This window comes from Orbicella franksi, chromosome 2 (assembly GCF_964199315.1).
Source record: "Orbicella franksi chromosome 2, jaOrbFran1.1, whole genome shotgun sequence".
NCBI classification, from domain to species: domain Eukaryota; kingdom Metazoa; phylum Cnidaria; class Anthozoa; order Scleractinia; family Merulinidae; genus Orbicella; species Orbicella franksi.
In genome coordinates this window covers 8,802,012-8,816,970 of record NC_138146.1, presented here as the reverse complement: position 1 = coordinate 8,816,970, position 14,959 = coordinate 8,802,012, and the positions used below count along the sequence as shown (strand labels likewise).

The 14,959-nt window shown below is 41.1% G+C and overlaps 2 protein-coding genes across 3 annotated transcripts in view; both read left to right on the top strand.

The window, feature by feature from the left end:
• The first annotated feature begins 10,205 nt into the window (after positions 1–10,205).
• Positions 10,206–10,850, top strand: LOC145477942 (uncharacterized). The gene has a single exon (XM_081455818.1). It carries the CDS (start codon positions 10,219–10,221, stop codon positions 10,840–10,842), a length of 624 nt encoding a protein of 207 aa, XP_081311944.1. The 5' UTR covers positions 10,206–10,218; the 3' UTR covers positions 10,843–10,850.
• A 1,201-nt stretch (positions 10,851–12,051) lies between these two features.
• Positions 12,052–14,959, top strand: part of LOC145477941 (uncharacterized) — a 15,726-nt gene continuing 12,818 nt past the window's right edge. For both annotated transcript variants that reach the window (XM_081455817.1, XM_081455815.1), the window contains exon 1: positions 12,052–12,625. In XM_081455817.1, the coding sequence (XP_081311943.1) occupies positions 12,053–12,625 (573 nt within the window). In that variant the 5' untranslated portion in view covers position 12,052. The remainder of the gene's footprint in view (positions 12,626–14,959) is intronic.

The following is a 14,959-nucleotide window of genomic DNA, read 5'->3' as shown; positions in this document are numbered from 1 at the left end:
ATTTTCACAACTACTTATCTCGTGGGCGGGTACTCTAGAGGCCTTACAAAGCGCTTCCCGCAGTTTATCCTCCGTGTGAAACTCAAGTTGTTTTACGCTTCCCCTATCTGCTCTATTGAGTCTTTGAACCACTCCCAAGAGGTGAAGCCGCGACAATTTATGGACTAAAACAACAATGATTTTGTGGTACTCTACCTTAGAAAAAGACTGGAAAGCGAGAAGTGTGCTACTACATAGGTACTTTTTTCGATCCAAGCCCTTATCTCCTTGCGTTTCTGGTGCGTTCCTCGTGAGTTTACCCGTGCGTTCCTTTATACGTTTTCTGATGAGTTCTGTTGTTGTTTACTCGTAAACTACCTAATAAGTTCCCTCGTGAGTTCCCTCAGATGTTAGGCAGTTCCCCCCCTGAGTTTCCTCGTGAGTTCTCCTGTGAGTTCTCTTATGAATTTACTCGTGAATTCCCTCATAACTTCCTTCGTTAGTTACCTAGGGTGTTCTCTAATTCTCTCCTGATTTGCCTTGTGAGGTCTCCCGAGAGTGCCCTGCTGAGTTCCCTCGTGGGTTTCCTTGTTTCTTCGTGCATTCCTCTGCGCCTTCACAAACAAAGTGTTCTCCTTAAGAATCACTAGTGCTTTGACGTAAACACGCACAGTAAATTTTACTCTGCATGGGTGAAAGAATGAGTGAACAAGCAAACGCATGGAGAACGTTGAAAGGGAATGGATATCGGAGGGGAAAACTTACAAGAGAACGCGCAGAAGAGAACGCGCAGAAGAGAACGCACAGAAGAGAACGCACAGAAGAGAACGCACAGAAGAGAACGCGCAGAAGAGAACGCACAGAAGAGAACGCGCAGAGGAGAACGCGCAGAAGAGAACGCACAGAAGAGAACGCGCACAAGAGAACGCGCACAAGAGATCGCGCAGAAGAGAACGCGCAGAAGAGGACGCGCAGAAGAGACCGCGCAGAAGAGGACGCGCAGAAGAGAACGCGCAGAAGAGAACGCGCAGAAGAGAACGCACAGAAGAGAACGCGCAGAAGAGAACGCGCAGAAGAGAACGCGCAGAAGAGAACGCGCAGAAGAGAACGCGCAGAAGAGAACGCGCAGAAGAGAACGCGCAGAAGAGGACGCGCAGAAGAGATCGCGCAGAAGAGAACGCGCAGAAGAGAACGCGCAGAAGAGGACGCGCAGAAGAGAACGCGCAGAAGAGAACGCACAGAAGAGACCGCGCAGAAGAGACCGCGCAGAAGAGAACGCGCAGAAGAGAACGCGCAAAAGAGATCGCGCAGAAGAGGACGCACAGAAGAAAACGCACAGAAGAGAACGCGCAGAAGAGAACGCGCAGAAGAGACCGCGCAGAAGAGAACGCACAGAAGAGAGCGCACAGAAGAGAACGCGCAGAAGAGAACGCGCAGAAGAGAACGCGCAAAAGAGATCGCGCAGAAGAGAACGCACAGAAGAGAACGCGCAGAAGAGGACGCACAGAAGAAAACGCACAGAAGAGAACGCGCAGACGAGACCGCGCAGAAGAGACCGCGCAGAAGAGAACGCACAGAAGAGAGCGCACAGAAGAGAACGCGCAGAAGAGAACGCGCAGAAGAGAACGCGCAGAAGAGAACGCGCAGAAGAGAACGCGCAGAAGAGAACGCGCAGAAGAGAACGCGCAGAAGAGGACGCGCAGAAGAGGACGCGCAGAAGAGACCGCGCAGAAGAGAACGCGCAGAAGAGAACGCGGAGAAGAGAACGCGCAGAAGAGGACGCACAGAAGAAAACGCACAGAAGAGAACGCGCAGAAGAGAGCGCGCAGAAGAGACCGCGCAGAAGAGAACGCACAGAAGAGAGCGCACAGAAGAGAACGCGCAGAGGAGAACGCGCAGAAGAGAACGCGCAAAAGAGATCGCGCAGAAGAGAACGCACAGAAGAGAACGCGCAGAAGAGAACGCGCAGAAGAGAACGCGCAGAAAAGGACGCGCAGAAGAGGACGCGCAGAAGAGACCGCGCAGAAGAGAACGCGCAGAAGAGAACGCGCAGAAGAGAACGCGCAGAAGAGAACGCGCAGAAGAGAACGCGCAAGGAAACGGGAGAGGGAATGTATGGGGAAAACCCGTAGGGAAGTTATAGGAGTACACGGGGAAACGGTATGAGTGAACGCGCCAGGGAAGACGAGAGTGATCGAACGAGAACACCTACCAGGGGACGTGAGAAGTAACGACTTAGTGGGTGAGGCTTTATGGAAAGCACAGAGAACGGGGAGACCTCGTACACAGGACACATGGGAGAACTTCATTACAGGGGCTTCCCTCAGAACATTCCTCTTGCGTTCCTGGTTCGTTCGTCCACTCTTAAGTTTTCCGCAATCTCGTTCCCAGAGCCACCTGTCCCTCTTAGCTAGCAGGGCCTATACACGAGGAAAAGGGGGCTGTGAAGACACTGGTTTGATTGGTTATATTCTTTAACTATAAGATGAATGCCACTTCTGGCCTGTAGTTTGCTCCTCTTTTAAATCGCCTGACACAATCTGTTTAAGGTCTGCAGGTGCTGTTATGGAACAGTTCAACCTGTGGATATTTTCGGGAAGGATATTAGCGTTGAATAAGTGAAAATCTAGCTAACCAAATTGTGTCCACATTCATCTGGCAATGCTAAAGGGAACTAGGCACGGAGTTGTGTTTCTCTCTAAGGTTGGCCGCGGTAAAATCACTAGCAAAAAGTAACGAAAACGCACGGGAAACGGTATTGGTAAAACTAGCAAGCCCAAGGGGAATTCACTGTGGAACTGGGATTGGGATGCCATGCTCTCAGTGGTAACTTAGGGAGGCGGCTTCACCTCACAACCCAGTTGTTCAAAGTTTCAAGTGGGTGACGTTATTCACCGGATACATCAGTCGCTATCGGGTGTATAATGGTCTTTAATTTCTGGCAAACCAAACTAAGCTATTCATTGGATAGTGATTTTTTAAGGTGTAAAGCGTTATATCTGAACAGCTGAGTCAGGCTACAAGGATGACAGAAAAAAAAAAAAAAAAAACCAAATGAGTGAATTCTATATGCAGTCTTTTTATTGAATTTCCCATAGTAGGGTCTAATGATAATATTCAAAAGCAAAGGCATATTAAAGATTTGAGCAATGGCAACTTAATTTTATTTTTTCGTTGAGTGATAGGGAAAGTGGGAACAAAGAACTCACAAAATCATATTTACAGATCGTATAGAAAATATGCAGAAAAAGTGCGACAGAACTTGTTACTAATATATTGTAAGGCTGTTTAAAAGTATTGCTAGCTAATTAATGTAAAGATTGGTGCTACACCAAAATTTCTCACTTGTTGGTGGGAGTGGATTTAGACGGTGCAACTTTTCACTGCAGCTGTCATACGTGGCTTGAAAGATGTTAAAACTAGTTGTGTCACACTTATATGAGCAAGACTTTGACAGGAAAGTCATAAGCGAGTTGTAGGCTTGACTAAGACCAGACAGTTCGTTTCGCAGGCCAGTCGTAAACAGTTCACATGACACAATTGTTGAAATATCGTGCATCTGAACCTCAGCTTTGATCATTACAAATGCTGTGGCGACTCCTTACGGCCTCTACCTCAACTGTCCACCAGCTATCCTTACCTTACAAACCTATCAGCAGCTGAGTTATAAAAAGCTTGGCATTATCTCAGTGTTTTAACTCTGACAACGTAAGATTGTGTTGTGAGCTAATGATCCGTGTAGCAGTGGTCTTTCAACAAGTGTTCCACCATGGCAATCACAGGGGCACATGTCGATATTTGTGGGAAATCGCTACTTGATCCAGCAATGTCGAAGTGTGAGTAGCAAAGTGGCTTGTCTGGAAAATACCATGCTAGATGGACAAAAAAAATCTGTCAATATTGGCAGCTCTCTTATGAAAGAACAAGTCTATCCTAAACAATCAGAAATTCGATTTACACTATAATCACCTTGAAAAGATTATAAAGTATTTTGTAACTAATCTTAATAAACACAAAGACAGCACCAGGAGCGGGCATCTCGTTTATTGATGCAGATCGTTACGTCATCATACAGAAAATACAGCAGTGAATAAACAAAACATTAATAAAGCAAAGTGGAAAGAGATGCCTTGGAGTGGCTCTTGCAGAACTTACAAAATCCTAAATAGCCCACTAACCCTAGGGATTCATGATATCTGCAAGCATGTCTCAAATACTTCTTTATAACATAAAATGGAATATCTATAATGGAATATCTAAATGCTAAAAAGACCTCGGGACTTCTCCTTTTTATAGACTTCGAGAAGGCTTTTGATAGCCTTGAATGGGATCTTATTGCTAAAGCCTTGAATGTTTTCAATTTTGGCCCAAATGTCAAAAGATGGATATCAATCTTTTATAATGGTGTACAAAGTGCAGTTATAAATGGTGGATTTTTGACCAACTATTTCAATATATCAAGAGGAGTTCGTCAAGGTTGCCCGCTAAGTCCTCTCTTATTTATCCTTGCGGTAGAACTACTAGCAATAAAGATACGCCAAGAACCAAGCTGCAGAGGCGTTGACCTCCCAGATGACCAGGTGATCAAAATCTCACAATTTGCTGATGACACCACTATAATAACGAAAAATGTTGAATCTCTCAAACCCTATTTACAGATCTTGGATTGTTTTGGAATTATTTCTGGATTGAAATTAAATAAGAAGAAAGCTAAAGTTATGTGGATCGGCACTATGAAAGATAGTAATTTGAAAGTACTTGACTTTAAAACAACTAAAGAACCCATTAAAGTTCTTGGCGTCCGTTTATCCTACAACAAAAGTAAATGTACTGAGAAAAATTTTTATGATAAGATCAACAAAATGAAAACAAAATTAAATTTATGGCTTTCAAGAGACCTCACAATATATGGCAAGTCTTTACTGGTAAAAGCTTTAGGTATATCACAGCTAGTGTATGCAGCATCTATGCTGACCGTTCCAGAATCGGTTATTAAGACAGTTCAAGAGAATCTGTTCGCCTTTCTATGGAAAAACAGGAAAGACAAAATAAAAAGAATGGTTATGTATCAACCAGTAGCAGAAGGAGGAATTAATTTTGTTAATTTTTACATGGTCGTTAAATCATTACGCTTGGCTTGGATTGGTAGATTACTAGGCGAGTCTGACGATAAATGGAAGGTAATCCCTAATTACTATTTTCGAAATTATGGTGGTTTATTACTTCTCCTTAAGTGTAATTATAATGTAAAACTTTTGAAAACAGGTCTGCCACTCTTTTATCGAGAACTTCTTCAATATTTTCAAGATCTCAAAAATACAGCTAACATCTTTCCAAATGGCGAACTCATTCTTTGGAATAACAATTCAATAATTATAGATAATGCAACTCTATTTTGGAAATCGTGGTTTGAACGCGGAATTGTGACGATAAAGGATGTGCTAAATTCTAAGGGAAAGTTTCTATCATACGAAGAGTTGAGCAACAAGTTTAACATCACCACAAATTATATGCATTACTTTCAGCTAATTTCAGCCATTCCATCTGAGTTGAAAAGGAGAGCAACTCAAACTTTTATACCCGCAGCTGATCTTTCTTCGACCTCCCCATCCATTCTTTCAAATCAAACTCTAATTAATCTGGCTGAAGCACGCTGCAAAAATTATTACCAATTGTTTAATAATCATACCCCTATTGTCCCGAGTGGTGTAAAAAAGTGGCAGAGTAAATTTCCTGAAAAACTTGGTGACTGGATTGGATGCTTTCAAGATATATATCGCCTCACTAAGGACAATAAACTTCGCCAATTTTGTTTTCGTTTCTTACATAGAACAATTGTAACGAAGAAAGAACTTAAACTATATCATTTAGCCGAGGACAATAAATGTATATATTGCTTTAACGCGGATTCAATAGAACATACGTTTATTGATTGCAAGGAGTCTGTAAAACTTTATTCACAAATTATATCATGGTTCAATCATTCTCAAAGTACTGAGATAATACTTTCAAAAGAACAAATTGCTTTTCATGACATGTCACGTGACTGATGTGCTGTCAGACCCTTTAAAACGCAAGCTAGATTTGCTCATCATCCTGGTCAAACAATATATCTATGCTTCTAAATATCTTCAGAAAGAATTGTCTCTAGATGAACTTGCAAATAAACTGATTGTTCAATGGAAACTAGAAAAATGTGCTTAAACGTAAAATCGCTTATCTAGAAAACACCACTTATGGGGTATTAAGTTGATTAATTAACAGAGTTATTACAATACAAGGTTAACGTAGTAAATCCAAAAATGCTCTCAATTAATATCAATAATGTAGTGTTAAAAAATTGTAATACTTAAAAGCTAATGCATAGACCCCCCCCCTTTTTTCTTTTTTTTTTGTATTTGTATATTTTTTTTTCTTGTTCTGTGTAGTTACTTAGCTGTCACGTTTTCTTTTTCTTTTATGTATGAGAAAAGTTATTGAACATTGTAAAACTTCAACAGTGCATGTAAGTGTAATGTACGTGTGTTTTAGGTGTATTAATAAAGTGCTTCATTTAAAAAAAAATAATAATAAATAAAAAAAAATTTAAAAAAATAACTAAAGCAAAGCGCGCGCTCTGATTGGTTAATTTAGCGTCTACTATTTGCCCATGGGTGTACGCTGCTGACGTGTGTGCTAATGTTTACAAAGCAAATCTTTTGACGGACATTGTTTCCAAAGTAATGGCCGACGTTCTTCTACCAGAAATGCGAAACTGTCTTCACAGTTGTCTGAAGATGAAACTTTATCGAGTTACTGGTGTGCAGTCGGTTGTCATGAATGAATTTTCGCGGGCTTGTTTTCTCTTGTCATGTAAGACTACACGAACATTTTTTTGTGATGTAGCTCAATAAAAGGACTTCTGTTGTTCCAATGTCTCAATGTTATGTTATAAAACAAATGGTAAACGCCATAGCGTGCACTATTGAGTTATGGATGCACTTGGAAGGTTTGCTAAGCACTCAAGAAGTTAGAGTCGCACGAGGCGATAGCCGAGTGCGACTCTTACGCTTCTTTCGTGCTTAGCAACCTCCCGCGTGCATCCATAACTCAATAGTGCACGCTATGGCGTTTACCATTTGTTAAATAGTTAACGCGGATCATACATAATGAACATACTCCAGTGAAATTAGCGAAACGTTACAAAATATATTTTAGTTAGAAGCTCAACAGCAGTCGATCTCCCCTTCAGCACAACAGCTCGAAAATAAACTTCGGAAGCAGGGTTTCGAAACTATTCTTAAACTAACCTTTCTTCAAGTTGAAACCATAATGTTGAAAACATAATTTCCCCCATCCTTAAAGATTTAAGGTGGCTACCTGTAAGACAGCAGCTGTACTATCGTCACGCAATAATGGCCTTTAAATGTATGACTGGGTGTGCACCAGACTCCTTATTTTCTAAATATGTTCAAAGAGCTATCATCACCAAGCGTACAACGAGGAACTCCCAGATCCTAAATATTCCTTGGTATAAAACAGCCACAGGACAAAGAACCCTCTATTATAGAACAGTTAAGCTCTGGAATTCACTGGACTATACTCTTAAGTTAAAACCAACACTAACTTCGAACGTTGCCTGAAGAGGAGTTTAATTGAAAACTTTTTTTCTTTTGCTATTTCTATCCTATTAGTTCGATTTACGTATAAATAATTGATAAATTTGTTAATTAGTTACTTATTAATTAATTAATTGAGTTGTACGTAGAATTTTTAATTAATTTAATTTTTAATAGTTCTATCTTTATTCCGAAAAGCCCTTTTGGGACGAATTAAGTATGTATGTATGTATGTATGTACAATGGTCTAAGGATCATGAATCAACAAAAACGACTCCTCTTACATGTCCGAGTAACACTTTTTTTACCCTTTCCGCTCTAATTTTGTAAAATATATGGAAAAGAACCTCGAGATAAGGAAACCTCGTTGTAGCGAACATATTTTTCCAGTCCCTTGGCCCTTAGTTAAATCGAGGTTCCACTGTATATAAGTTCAGTGACGGATTCCGCTCAAAGCTCTAGCAATAAAAGCAAAAAGTTTCTACTAAAAATCTGCTCACAGCACGGTAACTTTTTGAATACTATTTAAAACATCTCACTTAAATCAATTTTTCTAAGTGACCCCGCGATTAAATTCTCAAGCATTCTCGAAAAAGTTAATGTCAAACCTCGTAAGGCCCAGTTCAGACGCCGAACGTTTCATGAGCCGAACTTAATTCGAATTTGGACCGACCCAAATTATCAAAAGTACACCTGTTGATTCAGACGTCGAACTTAATTGACCGAACTTAATTTAGTTTGAACCAAAACACATCGAAACATCAGCGGTTTTCAGGGAAGGTGTATGCAGTAGGTTCGGCACATGAAAAGTTCGACGTCCGAATCAAAGCCGGGAAGAACGGCTGAGCCGTTCCAAATTCAAATAACCGTTCTTAACTGATTCAGACGCCGAACTTTTCATGTACTGAATTCAACGTATGAGGTTCGGCTCATGAAAAGTTCGACGTCTGAACTGGGCCTAAGAATGCTTAAAATGCGTAAATTATTGTGTTTTCAACGCGAAAGGTGCGTTTTAAGGTTACCGTATACCTTCAGGGGTGTCTCACGTCCAAGCGATGTAGCGCGTTCGGTTTAAGCTGTAGATACCTAAACCCCTATATCAAATTAAAGCTTATAGAGCTGGCTATCAAACCATACCAAAAATTTTGAAATAAAATGAAGTGCCGATTTTTTCACGGCCACTAAATGCGAGCGTCCTAATCACCTTTTGGAAGCTACAAGTCAAAGCGAATTTTGTTTTTCGCCAATTTATTTTTTTCCCCGGTTTCAGGACAAAAAGCGCTAAAAAAAGCGTGTCTGCGTTTTGCCACATTCAATTGCAGTAAAAAGTTACAGAACATTTTCAAAATAGGACTCTTTAAAGTGTCTGCTTCAAGCGAAAAAATTTATTCGAGAAAACAGCGCTAAGAAAAATCTCTTGCTTCGCAAACAAACTCCGCCCACAAACGCCTTCAACTGGGTTCTCAGATCACTGAGCCAATCAGCGCTTGGAAAATTTACTACCATTAACTCGCGGTGAAATTTACGCGTGAATCTCGAAAAAACCCTTGAGTTTCGCAATGCGCTCAAGGCGGAGAGATAATTTTTCTGTAGCTCGGTTTTTCTTGAAGCTGGTCTGGCAAAATGGGGAAGACGAAAAAGGATACGAACGCTAGAGTGGCTGGGCGACGAGAACAAACTGAACAAAAGAAAGCGCGGCGGAGCAAATGTGCATGGATAATATTCCAATGGATCTCAATGAGTTGGGCGATTCATCGGTATCGGACTCAACAAAAGAGTCAATGTACACGTCGCTGTTATAGCTGTCGAGTTCCCAAACTTTTACAGAATCTTTCTCTACTCTTGACTCGATCTTTTTGCCTGCTTGATACGATAGCTATAGCTTCATCCGCGAGGCCAACTTTCGCTTCTTGACTCATTGATGTGTTTTCATTCGTTCTTCGCTTTTTCGAACTGGTAAACAGAGTTTTCCGTGGTCCATGTTTACTTATAACTTAATAGAATTACATCTAATACGAAAAATGCTTGGATCTGAGTAGCCAGCCAATTCGTGGTATCCATATATTCCCGCGAAAGTAGTCTCGGTTGATTGCGTACACGTTATAGGGCTGTCAATCAAGAGGGAACTTTTACTTCCGGCCGTAACGTGAAACCTCCATTTCTCCGCCAATATTGAGTTTTTTTCAATTTTGTTTTCAGAAATTAGAGATTACTCTTCGACCATTACTTTGAACCAAAAATCCAAATTTGAAGAAAATTGCCGATCTGAAGGTATACTGTAACCTTAATTGAAATATGGATAACTTTAAGTTCAATTTTCTCTCTCGATAAGTTCTTTTTACCTTTATTCAAAACATTGTCATGCTATTTACAAATGTTGAACTAGTAATAAGTAACGAATAAGAAGAGTCAATAAAGTAACTCATGTTTTGGCTGCCATTAATCAGCTCTCCCTGTCGGCAAAGCCCTCAAAGACGGGAAACAGCTTGGCAAAGTTTTCCTTCGTAGAGCGTTTGAATTCCACGTTATTTCGAACTATTCTCAACAATCGTAGTATCCGTGACATAACATCACTTGCTCAGTCACGCTCGTAACGTTACACATTCACAATACCTCGCTTGGCTGCTTAGCCTGTGAAGAAATGCCTCTATCGACCACGGTAATCGGCAGTTTCCCCAAGCCACCTTATCTGCACATTCCGGACTGGTTTCGGACATCACACTCAGGGTCGTTCACTGAGCAACATAACCGTTTTCTGGAAAATTGCTCGTCGTCTGAAACAGAGGAACTGATAATTAAAGCAACCAGTGAAATAGTTGCTCTACAATCGGAAGCTGGCCTTGATGTGATAACTGATGGAGAGGTTCGACGAGAATCTTACATTCTACACTTCTGCAGGGCACTTGAAGGTTTTGATTTCCACAAGCTGTTTTCGAAAATCTGCCGTGATGGCGCTGTGGTAACAGATGTGCCGCGCATAATCAGCGTCGTGACACCTCGAGCAGTCGAAGCGTGGGTATGGAAAGAGTGGAAAGCCTCGCAAGATTTGTCGACATTGCCCACGAAAATCACTCTCCCAGGACCCATGACAATAATAAACTCTACTGAAGATCAGTATTACAACGACGAGAAAGCGCTAGGCAGGGTTTTGGCGCAGATAATCAACAGTGAGGTCAAGGCTCTTGTATCCGCAGGATGCAAATACATTCAGGTATTAGATGCCAGTCAAAAGATCAGTGAGGGATCAATGGTCACACAACCCTAAACCCCCTTGGAGCTGGGCAATTTTCTGCGCAAGAATTTTGTTCTATTCGGGTTGTGCAGGAAATGCTTTCGCAGCGTCTTAAATTGGGACTATATTAAACGATTAGATTATGAGCTCGAGATTTCTATTTAGCAATTACATTATGAGCTCCAGATTTCTGTCGCGTGATAGTTGACGAGGGCGCAGTCCGAGTCAACTATCACGCATAGAAATCGAGAGCGAATATAATCTAATTGTTTTAGTATAAATCTACTAGTCGTTCAAACCTTTATATAAATCCTCCTCAAAAATACCTCTAAAACACTGAGAAGCGGCTGTCATTTTGTTAACAAGTGCACACTGCTACGCTACTCACTATCTATCACAGATTAGTATAAATTGGTATAAATCTACTAGCGTTCTATCACGAATGCCGTTCTCTGATTGGCTGCGCTACTCAGTTTACCCTTGTTAACAAAATGACGGCCGCTTCTTGGCGTTTTCGAAGTGCCTGTGAAGAAGATTTAGATAAAGTTTGAACGACTACTAGGTTTATATTAAAACAATTAGATTATTCGCTCTCGATTGTTGAGTAGCGTAGCCAATCAGAGAACAGCATTCGTGATAGAACGCTAGTAGATTTATACTAATGCGCGATAATCGAGAGCTAATAAATCGATTCCGCCTGTACTACAGGCTAGTGTACCATATATAAAATCGCTACTTCTCGAAACTTGAGCGGACTCAATTCTTCGCTGGGAAGCCTTATTCAAACTTCGCAAGATTTGATTTATGGCTGAATATCTTTGATTGGATTGCACCCCCGGATTACACCTTAGAAAGCGGTGTAAATCACAGCATTCTCTGAGCACAAAAGTAAAAAAAATACCAAGCGCGAACTCCGTAACCAACCGCAACTGACCTAACGTTCGATTAATCGAACTGAATCTAATCCAACTGCGCGAACTTTTATGCTTTTCGCCATCGTTTGTGTTGTAGTTGCATGGCTTGTGTCACAGGTGGAGGGGTGGTTTTGTTTTCTGGGGTGTTCCCCCGCTGGGGTGTTCCACGGAGCCATACGTCACGCGACGTCACGTCACCCTGCAGGAAGCATGAAGATGAAGCCGGCTGCCGATCGTTCTTTTGAGCGAGCACTAGCCGTTTTTAGTCACCGTCATCGGATAATATTTGGTTCGTACCAACTAAGAGTTGGAGTATAAATCGTGTTAACATGCCACTTTCAACCACCGTTATCGGTTCTTTTCCCAAGCCTTCTTACCTCAACATTCCAGACTGGTTTCAGCCACGATACGCGAAGACTTTCGTGGAGGGATATAATCGCTTCCTTCAAAATTTCACAGCATCCGAGAAGGAAGAGTTGTTTAAAAGAGCCATCAAAGAAATTGTTGAACTCCTTACCGAAGTAGGCGTTGACGTGATAACCGATGGAGAAGTTCGGCGTGAGAACTACATTCATTACTTTTGTAGAAGAATGAAGGGTTTTGATTTTCACAACTTATGTGCTAAAGCTGTTCGAGAGGTGGAATCTGCTACTATTTTTTTACCTCAAGTAGTTGAAGAGGTGTCACCCCTGGAAAATGAAACGTGGGTTTGGAAGGAATGGCAAAATTCGCAAGATTTATCGAAGAGGCCCATGAAAATTACCCTACCGGGACCCATGACAATCGCGGACACAGTGGTTGATCAGTATTACAACAATGATAAGGTTCTCGGCTGTGTGTTGTCAGAGATTTTAAACAAAGAAATCAAGGACCTTGTATCGGCTGGTTGTAAACACATTCAGGTAAGTACAGTCCCCTGGGAGGAACTCCCCTCTCAAAAGGACGGGGGAACTCGTCAGAAATTTTGAAAAGAACCTCTAAGGGCTACCAAGATCGTCTTTCGTGGCCATGGCTTCAATGTTTTCACTCTTAAGAGGTATCAAACAACACAGTAACTGACACCTTCATTATTTTTAATAGTGATATAGACAATTGCCTCAAATACCTTCTACTGGTAAAGTTGATTTTCAAATATCTCCTGTCGTATTTTTTTCTACTCAGTACCCTAAATGGTACTGTGAAAGCTCCCACTGTGGACCTTGTGAGGCTGAACATCCTAAGGGGTATCAAAACCGCTTTTTTTATCCCCTAAAAGGTATGATGAGCACCTCTATCCTTTTTGTATGGAATTCACTGCCCCCCCCCCCCCCCAGTCCACCCCCACTTGTCCAGGCAAGCTCTCCTTAGCCTTATGGACACCTGTATCGGACAGCTCTCTTGATCTCTCTGATTGATTTATGAGCTCTAGGTTTCTATGGGGTGATTGTTGATGAGGGCCGGAAGGCCTAATCAAATATTTCCTCTATCAATCTCAAATTCTGTTTAGGGGGTACAGAGGCACCTTAAATTTAAGGAAAGTTACAGAGCGACTACTCCAACCAAGGCCACTGAAGCTTGACCACTGGCATTTTAAAAGTTTTGGATAGTTACTAATCAAAATGACCACAAATCTGTTGCCTTTGTAATGTAAAGCTTGATTATATCAATAATTTGTTGGAAAACTATTGTTAACTGCCACAATTTTTATTTGTTAAATTTGTAGGAAATTTGGTCTGGTGGCCTTGGTTAGAGTAGGCACACTGTAATGGCTCTGAACTTGCTAGAAAGAATTCTTTACTTCTTTGTGAAAAGTTGCATGTTACCATATGGTTATCACAAATTGTTTATAACAAGTGGGGGTCACCAAGCTTGATTTTGAGCAATAAGCCCTTAAATCTAAAATTAAGGGTTTTTAACAGGTTGTACTGTTGCTATGGTAATCTGTTATGCCATAAACATTACCAAAACATATTGGTTTACCAATGGCTGGGCATTTTATGTGATACCAATATTGTAGCATCACTTGATAAACAGTGGTAATAATGCATCCTTCAAAGTATGCTGGAAACGGTTGCCAGCCTCCTTAAAATGCTTGGATGACTCAAGCATTGGATGCAATTCTCAAGATTTTTTAAGGAGGGTCAATAGTTCTTATTAACTACCATTTTGTTCCTTTTAAAAGAAGGTTTCTAACCTTCACACTGACACTAGTTTAATAGGGATGCACAATGATAAGTTTTTAAAACTAGATTACATAAGAACAGCCTTGACTTCCTGTGCCAATGTGGTGTAACACTCTCCACCCCAGTAACTGCTTTCTGCTCCTGGTGCATATCGGCGAGGCAGAAGGATTCAAACAATGTCTCTATTCAATTGACATGTTCATCCCTGGAACCAAATAAGTACCATAAAATAACAATTTGTCAATTTTCCTATGACACATTTGGTGTAAATATGCAGTGAACACCTATTTTGTAAGCAAGAAAATGATCTTGATCAGATGTGTGGTCACTATGTCATGGCTGCCATTTTGAACACCCATGTAGCCAAACTAGCACTTACCCTGAGGTGCTATTGATGTGTTTTGGGGGCAAGAGGATTGGATACAAGAGTGGATTGAGGGGAAGTTATGGGGATCATGGGAAGGGTCCCTTCTTATAACTACTGAATATGCTGCTTCTTTAGCGTCACACTCAGTTGAGATCATGGTAGTGTTGTCTTGGTTCAAGTTTTAAGTTTCTACTTTATTGTGTTTTGAGCTGGATTACTGGAAGGTTTACAATGTATATGGGAATAGTGGGATGTTTAATGTGTGGTATTGAATTATGTCCAGCTGCAGTACAATACATAGCTTCCTTTAATTATTTGCTGCGCTGACGGTGTGCAGTGTATTTATTCATTATATCATCCTTAGTTGAGGTTAGTCATAGTTCTGTTTCAGTACCAGATAACAAAAAGTCCTGGCATAGGGTAGAACTTGTAGTTTCTTATTTACATTGTCTGCATGCTTATCCTTTCACAGTTCCTCCTTCCACCCCAGGGAATAGGGAGTACTTCCCATAACTTGGGTTAGGGCTTTGACATGGTACACGTTTTGAAACACTTACCAGACAGGCAAACAAAATAATGGAAGGTGACCTGCCCCATCCAGTAGAAGTAGCTACTTCCAGATGCTGCTACAGAGTGCAGATTTTATGAACAATCATCTGTGATCCAGATCATCTGTAAGCTTAATATTCTTCTGGCTACTCCAATGC

Bases quoted from the DNA above. Each gene is read 5' to 3' on its own strand.
- LOC145477942 (XM_081455818.1), top strand. From the start codon at position 10,219: ATGCCTCTATCGACCACGGTAATCGGCAGTTTCCCCAAGCCACCTTAT.